The sequence below is a fragment of the Lepisosteus oculatus genome, chromosome 10, assembly GCF_040954835.1.
Source record: "Lepisosteus oculatus isolate fLepOcu1 chromosome 10, fLepOcu1.hap2, whole genome shotgun sequence".
NCBI classification, from domain to species: Eukaryota; Metazoa; Chordata; class Actinopteri; order Semionotiformes; family Lepisosteidae; genus Lepisosteus; species Lepisosteus oculatus.
In genome coordinates this window covers 6,318,939-6,341,962 of record NC_090705.1, presented here as the reverse complement: position 1 = coordinate 6,341,962, position 23,024 = coordinate 6,318,939, and the positions used below count along the sequence as shown (strand labels likewise).

The 23,024-nt window shown below is 39.6% G+C and overlaps 1 protein-coding gene across 2 annotated transcripts in view; it reads right to left on the bottom strand.

Annotated features, from left to right (window-relative positions):
* Window positions 1-2,495: 2,495 nt before the first annotated feature.
* The window catches only part of fam171a1 (family with sequence similarity 171 member A1), a 57,691-nt gene continuing 37,162 nt past the window's right edge, over window positions 2,496-23,024 (bottom strand). For both annotated transcript variants that reach the window (XM_006636142.3, XM_069194790.1), the window contains exons 6-8: window positions 7,606-7,722; window positions 6,310-6,424; window positions 2,496-5,151 (exon numbers count right to left, since the gene is read on the bottom strand). In XM_006636142.3, coding sequence (XP_006636205.2) covers window positions 3,591-5,151; window positions 6,310-6,424; window positions 7,606-7,722 — 1,793 coding nt within the window. In that variant the 3' untranslated portion in view covers window positions 2,496-3,590. The remainder of the gene's footprint in view (window positions 5,152-6,309; window positions 6,425-7,605; window positions 7,723-23,024) is intronic.

Here is a 23,024-nt window from a genome sequence, read left to right as displayed (position 1 = left end):
AGTCTGGAAAGGATTACAAAGCCATTTCTAGGGCTCTGGGACTCCACCGAACCACAGTGAGAGCCATCATTTCCAAATGGAGAACACTAGGAACAGTTGTGAAACTTCCCAGGAGCGGCCGGCCTGCCTGCCAAAAGTTCTCCAAGGACATAGCGTAAAATCATCCAGGAAGTCACAAAGGATCCTAAATAAACATCCAGAGAACTGCAGGCTTCTCTTGCCTCAGCTAAGGTCAGTGTTCATGACTCCACAATCAGAAAGAGACTGGACAAAAATGGGCTTCATGGGAGAGTAGCAAGGTGGAAACCACTGCTAACCCAGAAGAACATAATGTTCTTAAATGAACATAAATGTTCTTCTCTCATTTGCCAAGAAGCAGCTGGATGACCTCCAAGCCTTCTGGGAGAATGTTCTATGGACAGTATGGGTCCCATTATGACTGGCGTTCTGCAGTAAGAACATCATACCAACAGTCAAACATGGTGGTGGTAGTGTGATGGTGTGGGGGTGCTTTACTGCCACAGGACCTGGACAACTTGCCATAATTGAAGGAACCATGAACTCTGCTCTGTAGCAGAAAACTGTTTAGGAGAATATCCGGTCATTCTGTGTATGAGCTGAAGCTGAAGCGTAGTTGGGTCATGCAGCAAGACAATGATCCCAAACACAAAAGCGGCCAAGTCAAAGTCCAGACCCAAGCCCAACAGAGATGCTGTAGCAGGACCTGAAATGAGCAGTTCATGCTCAAAGACCTACCAATGTTTCTGAATTAAAGCAGTTCTGCGAGGAAGAGTGGCCTAAAATTCCTTTTGAATTATTTAGGAAGGGTTTGGTTGCAGTCATTGCAGCTAGAGGTGACGCAACCAGTTAAGTGTAAGGGGGCAATTACTTTTACACATATTAAATAAATGAAATGATAATAAAAAAGTGTTATTTGTTCACTCAGGCTCCCTTTATCTAATATTAGATTTCGTCTAAAGATCTGAAAACATTCATTGTGACAAATATGCAATAATAGAGGAAATCAGGAAGGGGGCAAATACTTTTTCACAGCACTGTACAGCTGAAAAAAAACAGGAGTAAATGACTTAGAAACTCATCTGCAAAACATTGAAATATACAACAGACACTATTAATATTCTTAAAATATTAGGCAGCATCAAAAGCATTACACATAAATGGGTAATACAGACATATACAGTACATATAAAATAGAAGTTGCTGGTACGAAAAAATATACCGAATTAGCAAGTAAATAGGTACAATGAATGAAATCGTAGAAAGTGAGAGGAACACATTTAATCACACATGTAGTCAGTGCAATAGCAGGTTTCAGGCAGCCTAACTTTTAGAGGACTGTACAACTAACTATTTTGCATATTCAGTGTGAAAATATTTATTCAGATGGCCTGTTGAGTTGTACACTTTACCTCTGCATGACAGATGACCCCAATTACACAGCATTAATGTTGGAAACTGGGACCTTCTGTGTGAGCAACTACTACTCTGCTGAAAACCAATCTGAAAAAAGAAATTCAATAGAATTTGATATCAGGTTACATTCAAGAGAAGGAACAGCCTGACAAACGTCCTTGGTGCTTTAAATTTGACACGATCCTGGTAATCACCTGTGGAGTAAAGATGGGATCCCATTTTGTTGTTGCGATTCCCTTCCTGACATGTATGGCTTAATTCCAAGAATAATTTATAAGATTTATTAAGAACATAAGAAATATAACAAATGAGAGGGCGAGGCTTTTAGGCCCAACTACCCCATTTGGTAGTTAGCAGATAATTGTTCCATCACATCCATCTGTTTCTTGAAAAAAGAGTATCAATTTCAATAACCTGGCTAGTTAGATTGTTCCACACTCCCACTACCCTTTGGGTAAAAAACTGCCCCCTGTCCTCAGATTTAAATGCACTTCCACGTAGTTTCCATTTGTGTCCACTGATTTGAGTTTCAGTTTTCCTTTTTGTGGTTTTAGCTCTTATGTTTTGAACACCAACACTTTGGTCTGTTTACACAGTGGAAGGAAATCAAAGTCCTTTTTAGGTTACCTGCTCTTTCTGAACAGCCATGTGCCAACATCCAAAGCTTAATTTATCCCCCCTTCTTCTTCTCCCCTTCTAAACAGGAGTGTTTATTTAATACTAAATTTTTATTTGCTCAAAACACAGTATATTCATTAAAATAAAGCAGGAAAAACACTTTTTAATTTAATCGTACATCTTTATGGGGTTTGATAGCAAAGCCTCAGTCTTAGCATATTGATTTGGTGCTGTATGAGAACACAGCCTGTTTATGTAAACAGTTCTTATACAGACTTAAAAAGAGAAGATCTACAAAGTTTCCTTTCTCTAACATATAAGTGAGAAAACATGGCAGAAATCTTTTTTTTAGGACTCGCATTCAAGAGAACTGCTGAAGAGAAAAACTTTTATCACAGTACAGTCGAGATAATGAAAAGTGTTGAAAAATGCACAGTGCTTGGTGCAATTCATCCACCTTCTTTATTCTGAATAATAAGCCTCAGTTACACAAGCATCTAGTATAGACGTTTAGAATATACTCATTCTGGCATTATTCAATTTGTAAAGAAAAACATTGTGGTGCCTTTCACACTTTAGAATTTGTTGGAGGAAGGGGGGTTTTCTCCTATACAGAACTGTACACAGTCTTTAGGACCACTACCCTCACAAACCCATACACGCACTCACACATAAAACTTGGCTATTTAATTCAAACATGTTCTAGTCTACCTACAGCCAAACAGAATCCACATTACTACTGAGAAAATGGCAGAAGCCTACAGAAGAATATCAGAAATTAACAGCTCAGTTGCCAGTTTACTGCATGCAATGATGGAGGACAGGCTAGTCTGCGGAAATACTTAAAGAAGGAAAACAGATTCCAAATTGCAAAGGTTCCTGGAATTTGTATTTGTACACTAACTCTGAAAAGGCACTTGGAAAACATGGAAGTAGATTCTGGAGGACCGATGGACACAGAATACAGTTTGGTTTCAGATAAAGGCTTTTGTTTTTAAATCATTCTGCATTTGGCCAGAAAAGAAAGACATAAAAGTATCTTAATAAAATACTTCTAAAATGCTTACAACTAAAATTATGAAGAACTTGTCAAAATTACAAAAAGGCATCTTAAGCAACAAGTTACTACTGTAAAAAAAGCGATGCATAGCCATTCTTTAAAGGAACATTTACATTTGTAGAGTTTCAGTACTAAAACCCCTTAAAATTTAGCTTTAACCGTTTAGACCAGTTCTGTAACGTCCAGCTGCTGCCACCAGAGGGCAGATAAACGTCAAAACCAGCAATCTCGTATTATTCAATCTGGCTGATGCTTACACAAATATAAAGCTATTTGTCCTTTAATCTTTCAGCAGTCATTCTGAAAGCCTACAGTATTCTTCTGTTTAGAATTCAGGTTTCTTTAAAGGCATAACAATTGTGCATAAAATGTTCAGCGCTTTTAACTTCGAAAGCTTGTATTTCTCACAAGAGCTCCTTCTCGGCCATGTTTGGCTCTGATCCAATTCTCTCTCCAACAGTCAGGAGTCGGTAAATCCTCATTTGAGATTAAAGGCCAGAAGCGGTCTTTCCTCACGTTTTTGCCAAGGGCTCTTTTTGTTCTCGTCCTGGTCGTCCCCGCCGTCATCAGGGCAGGGACTTCTGTCCTCCTGGGGGCTGGTGGGCAGCTCCAGCTGTGGCTGTGCCTGCTCAGTCCTGTTGACCGTATCCAGCTGCTGGCTGGGTGACGCCGCCTCATCCGATTCCGGTCCTGGAGTCTCGTCCAGCAGGGGCCCTAGCGCATTGTCCTCGGGACTGCACGCGCCTGTCCCGTTCTCGATTTCATCCACGTACACCAGCTGGGTGTAGGCCATGGCAGCGGGCGCTCTGCCTTCTCTTTCCTTTGCTCCTTCTCGCATCCTTTTCGCAAATTTTGGTTCGTTCATATCAACACCTGAGTCCAGGCTTGCGTCGTTACTCCCGTTTCTCCCGGCGCGCTGCAGATCTATGTACGAGTGTCTGATGTGAGCGTTGGAGCGCCCATCCAAGGAGACAAACCACGCTCTGGGATGAGGGAGTGGTTTTCCTCCTCGCAGCTCTATGAGGGTCTTTTCCGCCAGGAGCTGGTCTTCCCCATTCATCTGGACAAGGCCTGCCTCGCTGAGGGACGCAGGGATGGATATGGATTCTGGCACTGTGGCGGACTGGAGGGTCCATTCTGTATCCTGCGTGTCCTGAAGGTGGCGCTGTGACACGTCCTGAGTCGAGAGCTGCATGGTTGCAGAGGACTGGTGGCTCAAGGGCTGATGGGAGGCAGAAAGGTCAGCTTGGATTTTTTCCAGATCGCTCTGCTGTTCCGTCTGGAGGAGCAGGGGCTGACCAGCGTAGGGATGTTCTCCGGGGAGCTTCATGTAATGAGCAGGAATGACCAAGGTGGGAAGCACCTTTCTGTACACACTGTCGTTTACCTGGTCCACAGAGCTACAGCAGATGAGCTGCCCAGGACGGGGAAAAGAAGTCGGCCTTTCCAAGTGGTCTACAGACCTGGACATCAAGAAGTCTGTTGGCCTCCTGTCAATTATTTGTTCCTTGTCAGGGGTACAAGGCGTTGGGTACGCAGTCTCCTGGATACTGCTTTTGCTGTCTGCTGATAAATGGCTTACAGATGCCTGGACACGTTGGTCCCTTTTTTCAAGCTGTGGTTGAGAAGACACGGAGTTGTAGCTCCTGTGATAGTCCTCCCGAGCGGGGGACTCGTATCCTTCTGAGGGATCACTGGAATGGACCAATTTTAAAGGAAAGGTCTCCACAGACTTGTGATATTCCTTCATCAAGGTTCCACGAGCCGTCAAGTTGTTGAGAGATGCCCTGCTTTTATCCCTGCCTTCATGCTGGGACAATAATTCCTCTCTGGAACTGAAATCCCTTGATGTATCAAAGGAAGGCTTCAGCATGGGCGTGTGTATGTCTGCTTCCCCACTTGAAGAGACCATTTCCATGTGCACCTCGCTGATCAGGTTGAGGTGAGACATAGATGTAGCCTGATCTTTCTTTGAGCTCTCCAGAGCTGAAGAGAGCTGTAGTTTCCTGTGATGCTGTTGTGGTTTTATGCATTTCCTCCTATGAGAATACAAATGCAGACAACAGTTAAATATATATGTTTAATATAATATTTTGTTATTTTGCACTATTTTTGTATATTCACACTTAAACAGGTAGTACAATTTACATTAAATCCCACAACTGTTACAAGACTGCCTCTTCCTAAATTTTATTTTGCCACTCTTTGTACTCAGGCTTGTCCAAAAACATCATGCTAAGTATCCCAGCTTAAACCTTGTAAAATGAATTAAGTATTATTTTGTCATAAAGAATTATTTATCAAGTAAGACCCACATAAGAAATTGTCAGACAAAACAGTCTCAATTGAAGGGCATCACCGCAAGACAATTAAAAAAATGTAGTTTTGTTAATCTTGTGGAACGAACAAGAGGAAATCTTTAATTTTGAAATCAACTTTCTTCTAGAAACAGGTCTGAACAGCCAACATGGCACAACCACCAGGTCATAAAAATGGCTCTTTTATAGTAAACAACATCAATGCTGATTAAGTATCATCTTTCTAGACTGCGAGGCACAATGACACCGTGGTTAACATTGCTGTGTTTCAGCGCCAGGGTCCTGGGTTCTAACCTAAACCTGGGTTGTTGTCTGCTTGGAGCTTGTCTCTGCCCCCAGTGTACAGGAGAAACTCTTGGTACTTTATTTTCGTCCCACCGTTTTAAGACTTAGTGGTAAGTTAATTACCAGAAGCCAGAATTGGCTTCTAGGAAAATTGGCACTGGTGTGAGTTTGTGTGTGTCTGTGTCTGGCCTTTGATGGACTGGAGTTCCATCCAGGGTGTATCCCACCTTCCGTCTGTTGCTTGCTGGGATAGGCTCTCTGGCTCCCCTCCAACTTTGAATTGGATGAAGTGCTTAGAAAATGAATGAATGGATCCTTCAATACCATCTTTATAGACATATCTTAGCGTTTGTTTGAAGGAACAACAACTCTACTTTGAAAAAGATCTATGTATCTTAAAACTGTAAATCTTCAGATTTACAATGTCCCAATAAGCCTGTATGTGTATGGTGTTTATATATATATATTGCTGAATGCACACAACTGAGGAATTTTGTTTTTCTTGGTGCAGAAATCTTGAGAATCAGCGCCTTGCAATGAGAGAATCACATCGGGCTGCAGTGTGTGGGCAGCTGGAGGACTGGACTCACCCACCTGCAGTAATAGAGCAGCAGGCAGAGCAAGAAGAGCAGTATAACAGCCATGCCTCCCAGAATGGCCAGCAGAAAGACTGTGTGATACGTGCTGATGTCCTTCGCCACCACAGGACCTGCAACATCAACAGCCACAGCTCAGCCTCTGAGTTTCGCCAGCACCCACAGATCCATCTTCACAGAAACGTAAAGGTACGTGCGGATGGTTTTAAACAGCCGGCCCTCTCGTCTCACTTTGCATTGACTTAATTCTCAAGCATATCACACACAGTCTGATACTGCTAACCTTGCGAGGAGAGAGAATGCAATTACTGATTTTGGAAAGGCTTCAGAGATCTCCTCAGTAATACGGCTGCATAATGCTTGAAAAGAACAGAAGAGAACTCAGCATGATTATCTGCAGCACAGGGGATTGCTGCCAAAGTGCCGGCCTTTGCTTCCATGTCCATAAGGAATCTCAGGTAAAATCTGGCATTTCTAGACATCAGTACGGAGAAAAAAACTGGACTGAAGAAGAAAACAATGAATTGCCAAGTTTGAGTCTGTGTTCTTGTTTACAGTATGTGTGACATTTCTTGGGAAATGTCCCAGAATGTTTTGATTCTGTAAAATAAGTACGAAATCTAGTATCAAAAGAACATGTCAACCAATATTTCAGAAAATATACAGATTATTTTTCTACAATGATGAACAGACTGCTCCAGCTATGGTGTTCAAGGGAACGTTTCCGCAGGTCCTTCCTCCTGGCGGCTGTCAGGGTGTATAACACTGCCCTAGGCCAGGACTGCTAGCCCTTCACCTGCTCATCTATGGACAGCATGTTGCACTCTTGTACTTTTTGGACACTGCATTAATATACTGTTTATACTGTGGTACTTTCAATCTGTATATACCTATGTGCATTTTGCACATATTTTATTGTTTTACAGTGACTATCAGTATATTTTGCGCACAACTATTTTGCTAACTCTATTTTATTTTGTATTCTATATACTTATTTAATTACCCTAATGCTGTAGTTACTTTAATTTTATCCTATTCTGATGTCTGTCTTGCTTTTCTTGGGCTGGGCTGCTGTAACGCCTAAATTTTCCTTCAATATTAATAAAGTCTTATCTTAAAATATATACTGTTTGTATCCCAAATGCTTTGGAAGCTTGGATTGGAAAAAAAAATTACTGCCTGTTACTTTAAAGCTGTAAACGATTAGAACTGAAAGCTCGAGGCAGATTTGCATCTCTGAAGCAATAAGCAGAAATTCCAGTCAGGCAACAGGAGGCCACCAGCATTTTCTTACCTGCACTTAAGGGAGACATGGCCGCTACCCAGTAACCCAGCTGAGGAGCAATATACTTAAGGATGAGCTGGTCCTCTTCCTTCAGCACAAACCCCAGGCTGCTTTTTCGCCAAGCTCCTGCAACAGTAAATCCTGCTTTAGAGACAGTTTCCATCATCAGCTGCAGCATCAGGACAGATAAAAGCCCAGTCTACACCTCTGCAATTTCATCTCACTGAGCACAAATTTCTCTACATCACTCATGCTTTAGGCAAAGAAATCACTTCAGTCATCATCACTATGATACATTAAAACTGTTGCCAACCTGACCTAAACGGGCCACTAACATATTCACGAGGGAAATGCAGGTATAGACAGAATAGAAAAGATAACTCGCCACAAAGACTCAGACTCAGAATATCAGGATCAGGAATGATGGCTTGTTACTTGTCAGAATGCTAATACAACTGAAACCTAACTTCAGTTTTCCCAGAAAACATGTTTTAATATGAGGAATTTGGAAAGTTTGGTAAGACTCCTTTATGTGCTATTTTAATGTTTAAATACAAACACTTTTGTCATCTTCTTCTCTTGTGACTGGGCAGGAAGATGGGAAACCTGCATGTACATGTGTACGTTTGAAATTTAAAATCTTCCAGATAGTAATTGTGCTTACAATGTACTGTAACTACCAATTGTCACCATATTCTGTACAGTCTGTGTGATGTGCATTACTATTTCCTACCACTTAGGGGCAGCATTTACAATCAGCAGGACAGCAGGGAGCTCAATGGCCTTTAAAAACAGTATTCTGCTGAAAGGACTGCATCATCTTCTCTTTGTAAGCAGAAAATAATGAAGGCTAAAACACTTAGGTTTGAAATCTTACTGAGACCCAGAAATGCACATGAACAAGCCAAAGTAATCTCTTGAGAAAGTTTTTTTTTTTTCCCCTCCTTCATGTTAAATTACATTTTAACTTGCTTATGTTAAAACAGGCAAGCGTCCAGGGAGATGATCAACTACTGCTCATTCAGGCCCTCTCTGGAACTGACAAGGAGATGATGAACTAAACATCCAAAGGCAGGCTAAGCCGCTGTCCTCAGAGCCACTCAACAAGCTCCACGAAACTCCGCAACTTTAAACTGAGCCTCACTGAGTGAGTCAGAGCGGCCTGCCATCTGCTCCACACACAGTGGAATCTTTTTTTCGATTTGGCCTTGAGAAAGCAACCTTGCCTAAGCGAAAACAAAGTAAGACCTAAACAAAGGGGCTGGTTTATTCTCTCTTGTTTCCTCAGCTCAAGATGGGAGAGCTGGCACGAAAGGGTGGCTTTAGTGACTCAGCAACATTTTTACAGCTGCTTTCACCCCGAACAGAATTAACCGGATTTGCATACAACTGATCCCATCAAATGTATAACTCGATCACGCTAAGGTCCAGCTTTATACCAGGACACTCTCAGATGGATGCCGCCGAGACTAAATGCATAAGTCCGTCAGGAAATGACACTGTAAAGGGCTAATGGCGATGATTTTTCAAAAAACCTGTCAAACCTCAAAATAATCAAAAGGCGCTCAATAGTAACACCATTAGCTTCTGCTTAATTACGGAGCATACAAGGTTAGGAGGAGAAAGGAATCTAGGCAACTCAGGTGGAACTTCCCTCCCTCTTTGGAATTTGCCCTGAGACTGAGCTCCAGAAAGATACAAATACCATCAGCTCAGCAGCAAAAGCCCACAAGGAGACTTCAAGGACTGTCGGCTGAACCGTCAGCCCCCTGCCACCAACAGACCTTTCCTGCGGTAAACCAGAACAACTCAACCTGGCAAGAACTGTTTGTGAACCTGGGACCCTGTTTCCCCTCTTTCACAACTCTTAACTACTACTCATGTGGCTGTTAGGGAGACAAGTCTCTTACAATAAAGATCTTTGGAAATGATTACTTATATTATTAAGCCTCCACTCCATCAGTTCAGCAGCAGTTTTTTTTTTGTAAAAACATCTGATTCGTTTTAATTTTCGTCAACATCAAGTGCATACAACCCCCCCAGCCAACTCCAAACCTGGGTTTTCAAAGGCCTCCAGAAGTAGAATCACATTGCTCTGGTACAGGTACAATGTCAGAAAAACCTGACCATGTCACAAGCAGCATTCTGTACCTTGAACAAACTGTAATTGCTTAATGTTAAACAGCCTTGGATAAACGCATCTGCTAAATAAATCTCTAAATAAAATGTGTACAAGATACTTTAAATCTCTCATAACATCAGAATGTTAAATTTTTGAAAATTGTCCATGTGTATTTTTGTCCAGTATAGTTTCTGACATGAATTAACTGCTCTAGAGGTAGCCCATGCTTGCAGAGACAAAGAACAGTGTAAATACTATACCAACCAATACCAGACAAACTGGTTTTAATCTTTTGAAATTATTTTGCCAACAAACAATACGGAATCAAACAACACCCACCAGGACCTTATTGCTCCTATCCAGTCAGAACAGTAGCCAATCCACCACATTGATGGTGATCGTGCTGTGAATAATTATTGGTTTAAAATATTCAACAAATGCTGGAGAAATTTCAAAATCTTCATTGCCGAATCGAATTACAGTTCTGTTTTTGTGGGTTGCCAGGAAACAAACTCAATAAATATAAATGTCCTGAGATCATTCTTTTATGCTCCCACTCAGCTGCAGTTGTTTGGGTCTTGTGGAATCATGTGCTTTTAGAACAGTTGCCCTTGGTAGTCAAATTTTTTTCCCTATTTATAACCCTAGGGGCATAACCGCCATACTGAACAAGCACATATGCAACACTTTCCATCCTGAAGAATATCACAAAGCTGGAGAAGGTTGTCAAAGCAGGACTCTACCACAAACACGGCTTTGTGTGAATGCCAACCAGGTGAAATTTATGAAAATCAATCACTTCACTTAGAGCTAAGCTCTGCCATTTTTCATTGGTGTGCCCACGCAAAACTAAAACCCACCAGCAGCGAGTGTGTTATGAAAGCAGTGGTATAGCTGTCTGTGTTAATGCACGGGATGGCGAATTAGAATATTAGAATTCAACAGAGGAGCTTGAATGCACACAGAACAAAGCGATTACATAATTGAGGAGAATTATGAGCGCCGTTTTCATGTTCAGAATATGTCTTATTATGCTAACATAATTATACCTGTCAGATGCAACAATGTAGTGAGCAGAGATGCTTTTCCAGCAAAGGATTAATATGTTACACAGAGCTAGAAAGAAACAGCCAAGCTGTAGGTTCACTCTTATTAGACAGGCACCTGTTGAGGTGGATTTCAAAGACGAAAATGTCTGTGCCAAATAATTCTCAAAGGAAGCCTGGTGTTTATACAACTCTATGCGGGGGTTTGGCTAGCCTCTGGCAGATTTTGAGTTCTGTTTTTAATAAATTAAATGGTGCCAATAATATCTGAGAGCAGCATTGTCCAATTTGTAGAAATCAAAGACAGGGAGTGGGCCTTTCTAAGTCTTTAATTTACCACCTCAGAGTGATTCTATGCGGAGAAGATGCAAACCAAAGAAGAGACTAGCTGAACAAGGAAAAAATGAAAACGAGGGGGAAAAAAAGGCTGTACAAGACATCCTTCCTTTGCTCAAAAGATCTATGAGATGGCTTTTCCATAAAGGTCATGGAATGATGTGAAGTTCAACCTTCAAAAAGAAAAAAAAAATCTGAAAATAGCCAGAATAGTTTACAAATCCTAGAAAACACTAATGTTTTGATTAGTCACCGATTTGCGCACTGCAGTTGGAAAAACAGAACCATTATGCAAACAATAAAACAATAGATAATAATCACATGAGCTGTGTTTACAGTATGATGAATTAATCTCTTCAAGGGTGGCAGCAGTAGACAACCTATTGTTGTTGGTAATGCAGTAGGCTGTAGCTACAGTGCATAGAACATTAAGAGAGGCCCTTCTGTCTGTCTAGCCCTTTTAGTAAGAGACTACCTTCAGAAATATTTGCAAGGGTTTACCACTAAAGCCCAAGACTCCCGAATCCATCAATTCTGATGTCCCATTGTCCCACCAGTTTCTCACAGCCAATACCTCTGATGTACAAGCTGGAACAGTGTCCATTTGTGCTTAAAATGCTTGTGCTTTACAGCTCGGGAACTCACTTGTATTTTTTAACATTTAGCATCAGTGCCCTGGAGTTTTCAGTAATCTTTCCCTTTCACATCAGCAGTTAACATCTAGTGCAGTGTGCAACGAAGGAGGTTCTACTAACATGTTCACCAGAGAATTTGAATCCCCCATCTTTTTAACGTCAAATGAGTCACCAAGCCAGCTGGTGAGTGCAAAGAACAAACAAAAATCTTGTTTGGTGACAAGTAATTTCATATTCCATTAATTGACATCACATCCACTTGCAAACTCCACTCCAAAAAACCATGGTTTCATTCAACAGCCTGGTGCACAGACTGAAAAGTTGCACCCTTGGAAAATTATACTGAGCTTGCATTTATTTGATAAATTATTATATTGTTCCACTACTTTTCTTTTGTCAATTCCTTTGTTACATTTAATGTCGTCCGTTTCCTATAATCAAACTCTTAAAGAATGATTCAGATTCATCAGCATCAGCTGAAATTTTTATTTAAATGAGGCATGTCCAAGAACACAGGTGAGTTCGCTGATTAAATATCTAAATTTTAAAAAATACCTATCTCCAATCTGCTCGTGTTTGTAGTTTTAAAAACATTAGTTATTCCTTTTTTGTATGAAGAATAAAACAAAAAAGAGTTCTTGTTGCTTTTGACAGGAAAATAAATTGAGTTATGTTCTCGTCTAGTGATACTAACAGTTAACATTGTTAAATTACGCTTGTCATCAGACTATGCCCAATGTTTTTGATTTGTGGTTTCTAGAGTGACTTAAACTTTTAAAATGTCCCATTTATGCATTTATTATAGTGTTAGACTAACTTCTAACCCAGCATTGGATACAAGGATACTGTATCCTTGTTGATTTTCCTCTGTTTTCCATCATTTTCAAACTTTTACATACAATGTTTGGCAATTACAAAACAAAAAGTTTTATTTTCAGATTCTACTTTTTCTCATTCAGGCATGAGATATATTTTTGCATTTGTTATCCTTTTGTTTGCCCACCTTTGTTGCAATATTTTCCTCAATCCATGTACAGTATTTCTCATCCTTAGAACTAACCAAGCTCTGTTTTTTGGACTTGATTTTTTTCAGAACAATTACTTGTGTTTTAAACACTGGCATTTTAACACAACTCCACAAATCCATTTTCAAATTGCTTTTGCCAATTCAGGTCACACAGATCCTATCCCAGCAAGCAACAGGCCCAAAGCCTCTGAATGGGATGCCAGTCCATCGCCGGGCAGACACACTCACACAATGATCAATTTTTCCAGGTGCCAATTGACCTACCAGTGTTTTTGGACTCCGGGAGGAAAATGGAGCATTTGGAGGAATAACACTACTCCAAAATATTCTTATTTAAGTGAGAGTTTAAAAGATATTTTTAAAGACAATACTCATGAATTGAACCATCACTTGTTACTAAATTGTCCAGTAGGAGATTTTCTACTGCTTTCGCTTTGAATGCGTAGAAAGACGTAGCAAATGAATCTCTATTAAAACTGCAAAAGTTCAAAAGCTGCAAAAAGTCAAAATATAATGTTGAAAAGAGTATGATGAAACATTTAACTGCTTTAAAATTTATATTTTAGCTGAATTCCCAATATATAAAACAAAGAAGTTTTAAGTACATTGAACGTTCAAGTACTTAATTTAATTAAGGGTTAAATTAAATGAGAGCCAAGCTTCTTTGAGACAATTAAGGTCAATAATGAGGATACTCCTTACTGCTGCACAAGTGAAGAAACATTTTGAGAAGTCTTGAGAACTTATATTCACATAGTGCTGAAACTTGCTCAGACCTGAACAAAAGCATAGAATTCTTGAAACCTCAGCAATTACCCAACTGACTGCTCATTTAGATGCTTCTGAACCTCGCAGAACTTGAAAGCTGCTCTGTCCGGGGCAAATATGAAAATCTCTTGGTCCCAACGACATTCTACTGCTGGCAGTATGCAATCTGGTTGACCCTTTAATATTAGATTCTAAACATTTTTCCATTCACAGACAACAAAAATCTGCTTTAATTTATTTTCCTGTTAAAAAAAGGTAAAGATCCACTGGATCTAGTTTTGAAATAACATTTTTTACAAATGTTATTTCGAGTCAAAATAAGACATACATGGGATAGTACATTCTGATTAGATGGGCTTTTTGTGATTGGTTTTCTTCTAATGAAGCTACCTTTTCTATTGATTAGTCCGAGACCCTTGTCAGTCTTGTGCTTTTCTTCTTTAGATGCAGAAAAGACATCCGATTGTTTAAACTGTTTGGATAAAGTAACCCATAAATGAATGTGGTTTGCACACTTTACCATACCCCCAAATCTTGTATTTAAACTGGGACTGCTAAAGTTTAATCTTAGCAGGGGATCTCAAAAAGGATAAAGAAAACTTTTACCATTGGCTTTCATTAGAACCACATTAAATAATCTTAATTCAGATCCACAAACTCTCAACACAATCTGGATGAAGTTTTTAAACTGACAACATTTACTTATATAGCCCACTTCCATTAATTTCTCTTTCTTGGTCAATTAGGTTTTGTTTTGACTGAAATGTGAATGCCAAAGTTATTCGGGAATTTATATAGTTCTATAAAAAATACCAGGACACAACAAATGTGCCAGTGTGCAAAAATAAAAAAAATTGTGCCAGTACAGCGTAAAGGTCAGTAATGTCAGGAAAAGGATTCCCATTCAGCTACATTCTACAGGGCTTTGCTTACTGAGGAATTACAATTTCTCCCCACTTCCCACTAGGGGCGGAGCAGGGGCACTATGGCTAAGGATCTGCGCGTGTGGCGTGAAGGCTCCGGTTCAAAAACCGTTTGGCCAATTAACTGCAAACTTCACAGGCACCAACAGAATGCATACTGTATATGTGCAAATGAGTTCTTTGCATAAACTAGGATGGCCACTTGACTACGATTTCTTTTTCTTCATTATGGATAAATGGCCCATAACACGAACTTGTGATTTTAGATAGATAAGACTTTATTAATCCCGTAGGGAAATTGATGTGTTACAGCAGTCCAGCCCAAGACCAGCAAAAACAGACATCAGAATAGTTATAAAACAAAAGACAACAAAATAAATAAAAAATAAATACATAGGTGTGTGCAAAATGTGATGATCATAGTCACTGTAAAAACAATAAAAGATGTGCAAAATGTGCACAGGTTTATACAGTACAACGGAGCAAACATGCTGTCCACAGACGAGCAAATGAAGGGCTAGCAGTCCTAGCCTAGGGCAGCGTTATACACCCTGACAGCCGCCGGGAGGAAAGACCAGTTTTGGCCAGTTAACTCCACACTTGGGAAGTATCAGTTAACTGAGCATATCATTATAATCTGACAAACACCGCCGTTTTATTTTGAAAACTGTTTTTGAAAGGGCTTTTGAAAACTCTGCCTCGTGGCAAGTTCCATGAACAAGCAAAGCAGCTTCTGAATTTCACCTCACATGATGCTGTCAATTTTTCAGCTCACGGCGACTCATTAACTGCTTGGCGAGAAGCAGCCTCTTACACAAACTGCTCCTGTACAAATACTGTTTGACCGGTTTGACTTAATTTGGTAGCTGTCATTCTAGTGACAAATACAATTAACACTTGACATGTAATGCAATTAATAACGGTGAAATGGGGTTCCTAAGTGAGCCACATTGGCCTCTTGACCACCATTTTTTCAAACTGCTATTATATTGGGACCTTGACTTGGTGGGTTTAACTGTAGTACCCCTGCAACAGAAATGCACAATTCAGCAATGCTTTATATATGCACACAGGTGATCTAGGTCCTCTTCTTCTAAAACATATCTGGCAGATTCAGTCCAAACGTTGTAGATGTAATTGTACTGACAGTACAACCACAATATTGCCACCAGACCTTCATTTTGTCCTCAGAATTTAAACAATCACCGTCTCAGGAAACACTACACCACTGAGCTGGAAACTGGCAGTTCTAATCACAAGAAAACCTGCTTAAGACTTGACCAGACTTAACCAAACAAGTTGAAGTGACAATTTTAATTCCTACAAAAAAGTCATCTTCCGCTTAGCAAAACGTACCACATCTTGTTAATTACTCTTCTTCAAAAACTGTTTTTCCTTTTTCCCATTCAAAACTGCAGTTTTATACTTTTAAATACTGTTTAAAAGTAGTCTAAAATAATCTTTTCAGCTTTGGGTCTTGGTTAGATCCTGATGCATTAGTTTCTTGGTGCTCAGTCAAGGAATTGTTAAACCAATTGGTTTTTCTGCCTTACAGTACAATTATTTCTAATATCATACGAAGAATGGACTTTATTTCAGCAAAAGCACTGGACATTTGGGAAAAAAATTCAACTGCTATATATATTTAACATCCTTGCATAATAACTTATTTATGGTTTAGGGAATTGGGCAGTTGACACTGTAGTACCAAGGGAGCTACCTTTCGGGGGGGAAAAAAAATCCCAAATCTTTAGAACAACACTTTATGCATTTTAAACCTGCACATAGAATCACTCCAAAACCATGCAGTGGGTTTCACATGGGGACTGCTTCAGACACTCCCTCTGACAGATGTACTCAGTATGTCAAGGGCACCTCTACAAGTATGTTTTGGGAACGCCCAATAATAGAGAGCTTCAAGCTTTATGCAGCTGGTATAGTGTCGGATCTGATGTAACCATTCCAATGACTGGTCAGACTGGTCCTCCTCAGTAATGATCCCCAGACACTGGTCACCTTTTGTGTAGAACATCTTTTGCTGACTGGTGTCCTAGTAGATAATTTATTTTGCGGGGTGGGGTGAGGTCTCAGAACCCTTTATATTTCAGACAGCTGCACTCATTTACAGATGTTACATTTTTAACTACTGTAATAACTACTGTATTACACTTAAAAGTTTTTTTTTATGGCAGAGCTTTTCTTATATCCCTGTTTACTACTCAGTCAAAGACCACACGACATTATAGAAGCACTCTGTTCTTTAGATTGTTTGCAGGAAACTCAGATCTTGGACCTTAACTCAGATCCAAAATCTCTCTCAAACTGGAGAAAGGTCTTTTTTGACAATTTATTAATATACTTAATAAATTTCTCTAATTGAAATTGAGTCCCCTTTTTTAAACTTTCCTCTTTATGTTTTGATTCTTGTAAATATTAAAGTATAATAGGGTAATAAAAGAATTGTAAAAAAATGTAGTTTAGCTTCTTTTATGGTTACTGTATAGCAGTTTTTTTTTAAATACATTCAAAAACAATTGTACATATGCTTTATTCTTTTAAAATCAAATGCTTGGGGAAAAAAAGTAAATGAAAAAAAACAACAAATACAGCATTCATGCATCTGTCCAAGCCAAGAAATCCCAGGATATTTTAAAATATGCTTCCTCGGTTTTTGGAGGTGAATACGTTACAGTGTGCCAAATAAGAAAGTTTTTATAATCTGTTTTGTGTTCCAATATAGTTAACTAATCAGTGCAAAACCACATCATATTATAGAAATGCTCTGTTCTTTAGATCGCAATGTGTAAAACCTGCCACAGGAAGATATGTTCATTTATCAGATCCAGCTACATTACTGAAGCCATCATCAGTAAAAACAATCAGTATTTAGATTCAGAGGTTCAATAATACAAAATCAGAGAAAAGTAAAGGGGAGGATTAATTTCAGATCAGAGAGAGAGAGGTTATGGCTGAAAACAATAAACTAACAATGGTAATAAATGAGAAGCCATCCAACCAATCTAGCTTGATTAGGAACAGGAGTTCCAAAGGGGATGCCCACAATTGACACAATTTCCATTTTTTCCATTTATGTTTTGCCCATTTAATTTAACTGCTCCTTATTTACTTAAACTCAAAATTCATAGGAAAGTTTTAACAGATGTTTGAGGTCATTTTAATGTACAGAGCACCTTTTTCAGTCCCATTTTCCCCAAATTCAACGCGCACCCAGAAACAGGATCCACAAATAAATGCCATAAATTGATTTCAAACCGTTTGGCATTGGGCCAAGGGTGGATGGACACCTTCCGAACCTTTCTGATGAAATTCTTCATGACTGTGCAGCTGGATTTCAGAATTGTAGGCCTCGTCATAGTGGGAGTCGTATAGTTTCAAAGCAAAGCTCTTGGATTCCCAAATGAAAGCCGAGTCTGGCGGCAGTATTCTGGAATGCTGTCGGAATGAGGCCTTAATGAAGTTCCTCCCCGGGCTACTCAGTGAACCCGATGCTTCGGCTCATGGTCCTCGGTGGAGCCAATTGCTTCTTATCAGCAGCCGGACAACAGGAGAAATTGAGACTGCTCTGTTTCTGGAAATTAAGGAAAACTGGCAACTATTTGGTATACATTGATCTAATGGTCTTCTAATTAAACACAGCACCCTGGGGAAAGGCAGCCCAGAAGAAGAAAAATAATATAATTGCATAAAAGAAAAAAAGCACAACCTGGAAGTACCGATATCTACACCAAAGAAGGAATGACTTTACAGACAGGTTCTGTTGCCAAGAAAAACAAAAGAAAGGAGGCCATTTGTCCCACCCTGCCTGTCTGGTAGTTAGCAGGCTCTCAGTCTCAGTCAGAAGAGCCCATCCTTGTATTACTAGAAGAAAGTCAGAGCACTGGCTACAACAACATGACTGTGTAGCTTGGTCCTGACTCCCTTCACATATTTACATAAAGGCACTTTATGTAGGAGTACTACCTGTATTGATTTCCCTAGAAGTGCATATACAACTAGTGTCATCATTATTATTGTTGTTGTTTAATAATACCCTGGTTTTCACTCATCTTTAGGATGTATCATTACATAAGAATCTTTTCTGAGTTGAACTTGATTTTTTTCTCAGAAGGAGTGCAAAAATAACAGCAATATAACACCCTAAAGTATCACCCAGTCACTATCTGGAATAACAAAAGTACATTATTTCTTTCTAATCTAAGATTATTCTCTCTTATCCCAAAACTAATATTTACACAGAACTCCAAGGGCGTACTGTAAAAAATTCTACTGACATTTCTGTCAGGATACAAGGAACATATTTTTATATCATTTCCTCTGTCCCAAACTGCCCTTACGTTACTCAGTTTCGAGACTGTAACTATATCAGCCTGTTGGGCACATTAAAATTGCAGCCTCCAGTCTCAAGATAAGCTGCCCTGGAACATGGAGCATGCTTTCAGAGTGAACTCTAAATCTCCGAGACAGCACACTTACATTTTCAATTACAGCTGGGGAATCACTAACCTCAGGCTTCTGTCAAGGTTACACAATGTGGATTTCACACCAACACGTGACCTCACCCCCACCACTAAAAAAACCAAAACATCTAGCAAGGAGGACTGTAATGCATCCAGTCCTAGCTGAAATTCTCCATGCACATTCAAATAACTGGCCCAATGCTAACATTTCTTATACGCAGGACATTTAAAAATCAATATAGTGATAATTTTTTTTCCTGCTGCTGTTGCTTTTTATAGGAAATATGTTTTGATAGCCTTCCTGTAGCCAGTTCAGATGTTTTATAGGCACTATTACTGCTGACGAGATGCTGTGTGTGCAGCCAGTAAAACATCAGACAGTTTCAAAAACACTTGATCATAGTTTTGTTTTCATGACTAAATAAATTCGCCCAGAAGCAGTCCTTCAGCGAGCTAGGTATTCCTCTAGGCATTCTTTGATGTCATCAAGTGGTCTCCCCAATAAGCATTCAAATGAGCCTTTATCATTCAAATCCGCTGAAATGCACTGCCTAAGCAGAATTTCCTATGCTTACTTTCCCCACGGGGACAAAGCTATATGTACATACTGTGTGACACAAACCATTTCCCTATTCAAATGAGAATTTCAAGGGCGGATTTTAGTGACCGGTTTAGCCGTTGGGACTCACTGATGTTTGCATGAGAGCTATTAAACAGCACGTGTATATCGGAACAGGACGTTTTATTCTCCTGCGCATTTACCGTGCACAGCGGAGCGAAGGTGTTCACCCCAGTAATGTTAACCCAGGTGATATCCTATATTAGACGCATGTTAGAGGTTACAAGCATAATGATTGTAAATGTTTCAGACGAAATGTACAAGACCTTAAACTTCGTTTTTACCACCACACATTACGGAATTTCAAAATCTACAGCACAACTAAAAGAATAATCTTGCGCCACAATCTACAACAAACGTAAACCATAATGTATTTAAATAGTTGGATAAAAGTCACAGTAACAACTTTAAGAAAACTGTGGATTTTGACTTGAAAATGCAAGTTGTTTCCGAATAATTCAACCACTTGTTTATGTTTCCGTTACCTAATATTATATTGAGATACTGCTGACGTCCCTATTTTTTCGGCAATATGATTTAAATTACAGTATATGGAACCGCATTGCTGCCATCAAGGAAAGAAAATATCCCGTATTACGAGATAGTAATTCTCGCGTACTTAATGTGATCACGCAGTAGCACGATTGTCATAAAATAACCTTTATCATCATTATCTGACTTCCAGTGTTAAGCAGTGGAATCCAATCCAGGCCACTCTTGTGCTTGTTTGAGGATACGTGTGAGTCTCCTCATGGTTAAAACTGTGTGCACATGAGGTATAAACTGTAACATTTCATTATGAATAAACTCCAGGGGAAAGCAAGTCCGTGTGCATTTTGCAGCGTTGCACATTGTCAGGAAAACTAAACCCACTGGTCCAGCAAAGCTACCCGTAGCTTCTAGGTGCTGTCACTGCACAGTGTAACTGGTTGTTCATACACTAAAATGATCAATGTTATCTCTTATTTAATAGATATTCTACCTAATTATGAGATACGGGAGAATTGATTTTTTCCCTTGAGGGCAGCAATGCGCTTCCATAATATTATTCTAAAGGCTAGTTTTTAGTTTTTGTTACTTGTCGCACCAGGAGTCCTCCGTAGTGAATTACAGATTACAATGAAGCTAGGATAATATCTGTTCTCAGTTCGTAGTTTTTTCAATCGACAGCCGCATTAGTGTGCAAAGATAAACAGAAGAGGTTTACTCCAAGTAGAAAGCTAAAAACAATGTTCCTACTGTAAAGCCCTTTTCATGTGTGTAATTAAACTGACGATGTTCTTAAGAAGTCTTTTCTTTTTACAAGATGGAGTTACCCTCTACTGGTTCCTTGACTTGTGTTATGCTTAACTAATACAAAACAACATTGGGCCTGATATACAGTACACATGAATCTGCCAGTCTGAAGATAAATAGTTTAAGGCAGTCTTGGACACTGAAGGGGTCTTTTCTTCCAAAGCACACATTGTATTCATAAACATATTTGAGCCATGGTCACAAGGAGTAATTTGATTATAAAATTCAATTACTCATTTACATAGAATACTTATTCTTTTCAAAAGTCAGGTGGTACTAAATCTATTTTTGCAGAAGAAATCTCCACATCTTAGAGTATATTTTCCTGTGGATGCCTTTAACAGTTTCTTCTAATGTTCCAGAACAGTAGCTGTTTTAACACTATCATTTCATAATTTAACAGGGAATAAGTAAAACAACCTTTGCCAAACACACATTAAATATCCCATCTTGTACATTTAATGAACGGGATCTAACAGACAGCATTCAAACACCTTTAACAGGCAACAAATGCTATACTTAAGTTTTCTATTAGGGATCATAATGCTGCACACAAGGATTAAAGATGATTTACTTAGTCCTTTTGGGTCTCCACAGGAAACAAGGGAATGCATGAATTATTAACACTGAGAAATTCAACTACACTAAAGAAAACTCTCATTCTATGCTCAGAACTGTATTAAAAAAGAAAAACATCCTGAAGCCATGCCTCCCTGGAAATCCCAAACTAGATTATAGTATTAATTGAGAAGCACTGTTGCAGTCTTCTGCTTCACGTGTCTCAGAAATGTAAGAAAACCTGTACTTGAAATGTAAAAGAAAAACATGAATTTACAAGACAAAAGAGGAACGATTCTTATCATTTAAAATTTTCTTAGACTGGCTATAGGAGGCGTTCTAGTGTTATTTAACATATCGGACGGAGAGTATAACTTCAACCTTAAATTAAAACCCACCTAGAGTAACACAAATGGTAGAGAGGTGTACCACGCTGTCCACCAGATTGCAGTTTACACTGTTGGAATCCATGGTCACATCTGGCTTAATGCTTATTCTCCTGTGCATTCTGCATAACTCCCTGTTCGATACTAATTAGCTATTTCAGCGGTCAGCCCAGCTGAAAGCTGACTGGAGCTCAACTAAGAGCACTGAAGAGCACACCAAGCTGAGTCCTCACATTCGGCAGTGAATCTTTACACAAGCATCTATCTCTGCCAGATGCACAAGAACGCCAAGTCAACCTGGGAACAGAAACAGCCACTAAAAATGCTTTAAAAAGCCGCAGCAAGATAAGGGAGAAGCCAAGGAGAAAGAGATAATGATCTGCACTTGAATGTGGTTGTTCTGGGCATTGAAAGGGGACAATTCTCCTAAGCAATCTTCAAACTTTGCATGATGGGGATTAATTAAAGCCTCGGTCTCCATGTTTTATTCCCTCTACCTAATAAGGACCCCCTGCTCCCAGAAACCACTGTGAGCTCACACCCAGCAGCTGTCTGTCAGCTACAGACTCTGCTGCAGGTCCCAGCAAGGGACTTCCCCGTTTCCATGGGAGAAGACGCCCCCACAACGAAGGAAAAACTTCATCAAATCGGTAAGAGAACCAGCATTCAGATGTTCCCAGCCATGGTCTGGGTAGAAAGCACTGCCATACTAATATTTATTACTGTTCCTACACCTGTAATTTATCAATGTCACAGAGCAATAACAACAGAAAATATAAGTCTGTCTCTCCTGTTACAAAAAGATAAGAAGAAACACTGGTATCTTTCTGGGCTTCTATAACTACCTCCCCGGAATATCCTCTGTAAGGAAGATTCAAGCTGTTGATAAAAAGCAATGCAGATAATCCAGATAATGTTAACAATACAAACATAAATATTTCTGTTAAGCACATCAAATTGGGGGGCATTTAGGTAAATTATTACGAATATGAAAAAGTAGGGGGGCAGGGGGGTGTGGTCATTAGTGTGAATGTGTCTCAGCTCTTGGATCCTGGGTTTGAGTCGAGACCAGGGCACCTTCTGTGGAGAGCCTGCATGATCTGTGGGAGCAATGGTTTTTGCCTGGTGCTCCGATTTCCTCCCAAAGACTTGCTGGCTATGTTGTCTAATTCTAAATAAAAAAGTAAAGGTTACTTACAAGCTGAAAAGCAGAAAAAAGAAACGTAGCATTTCG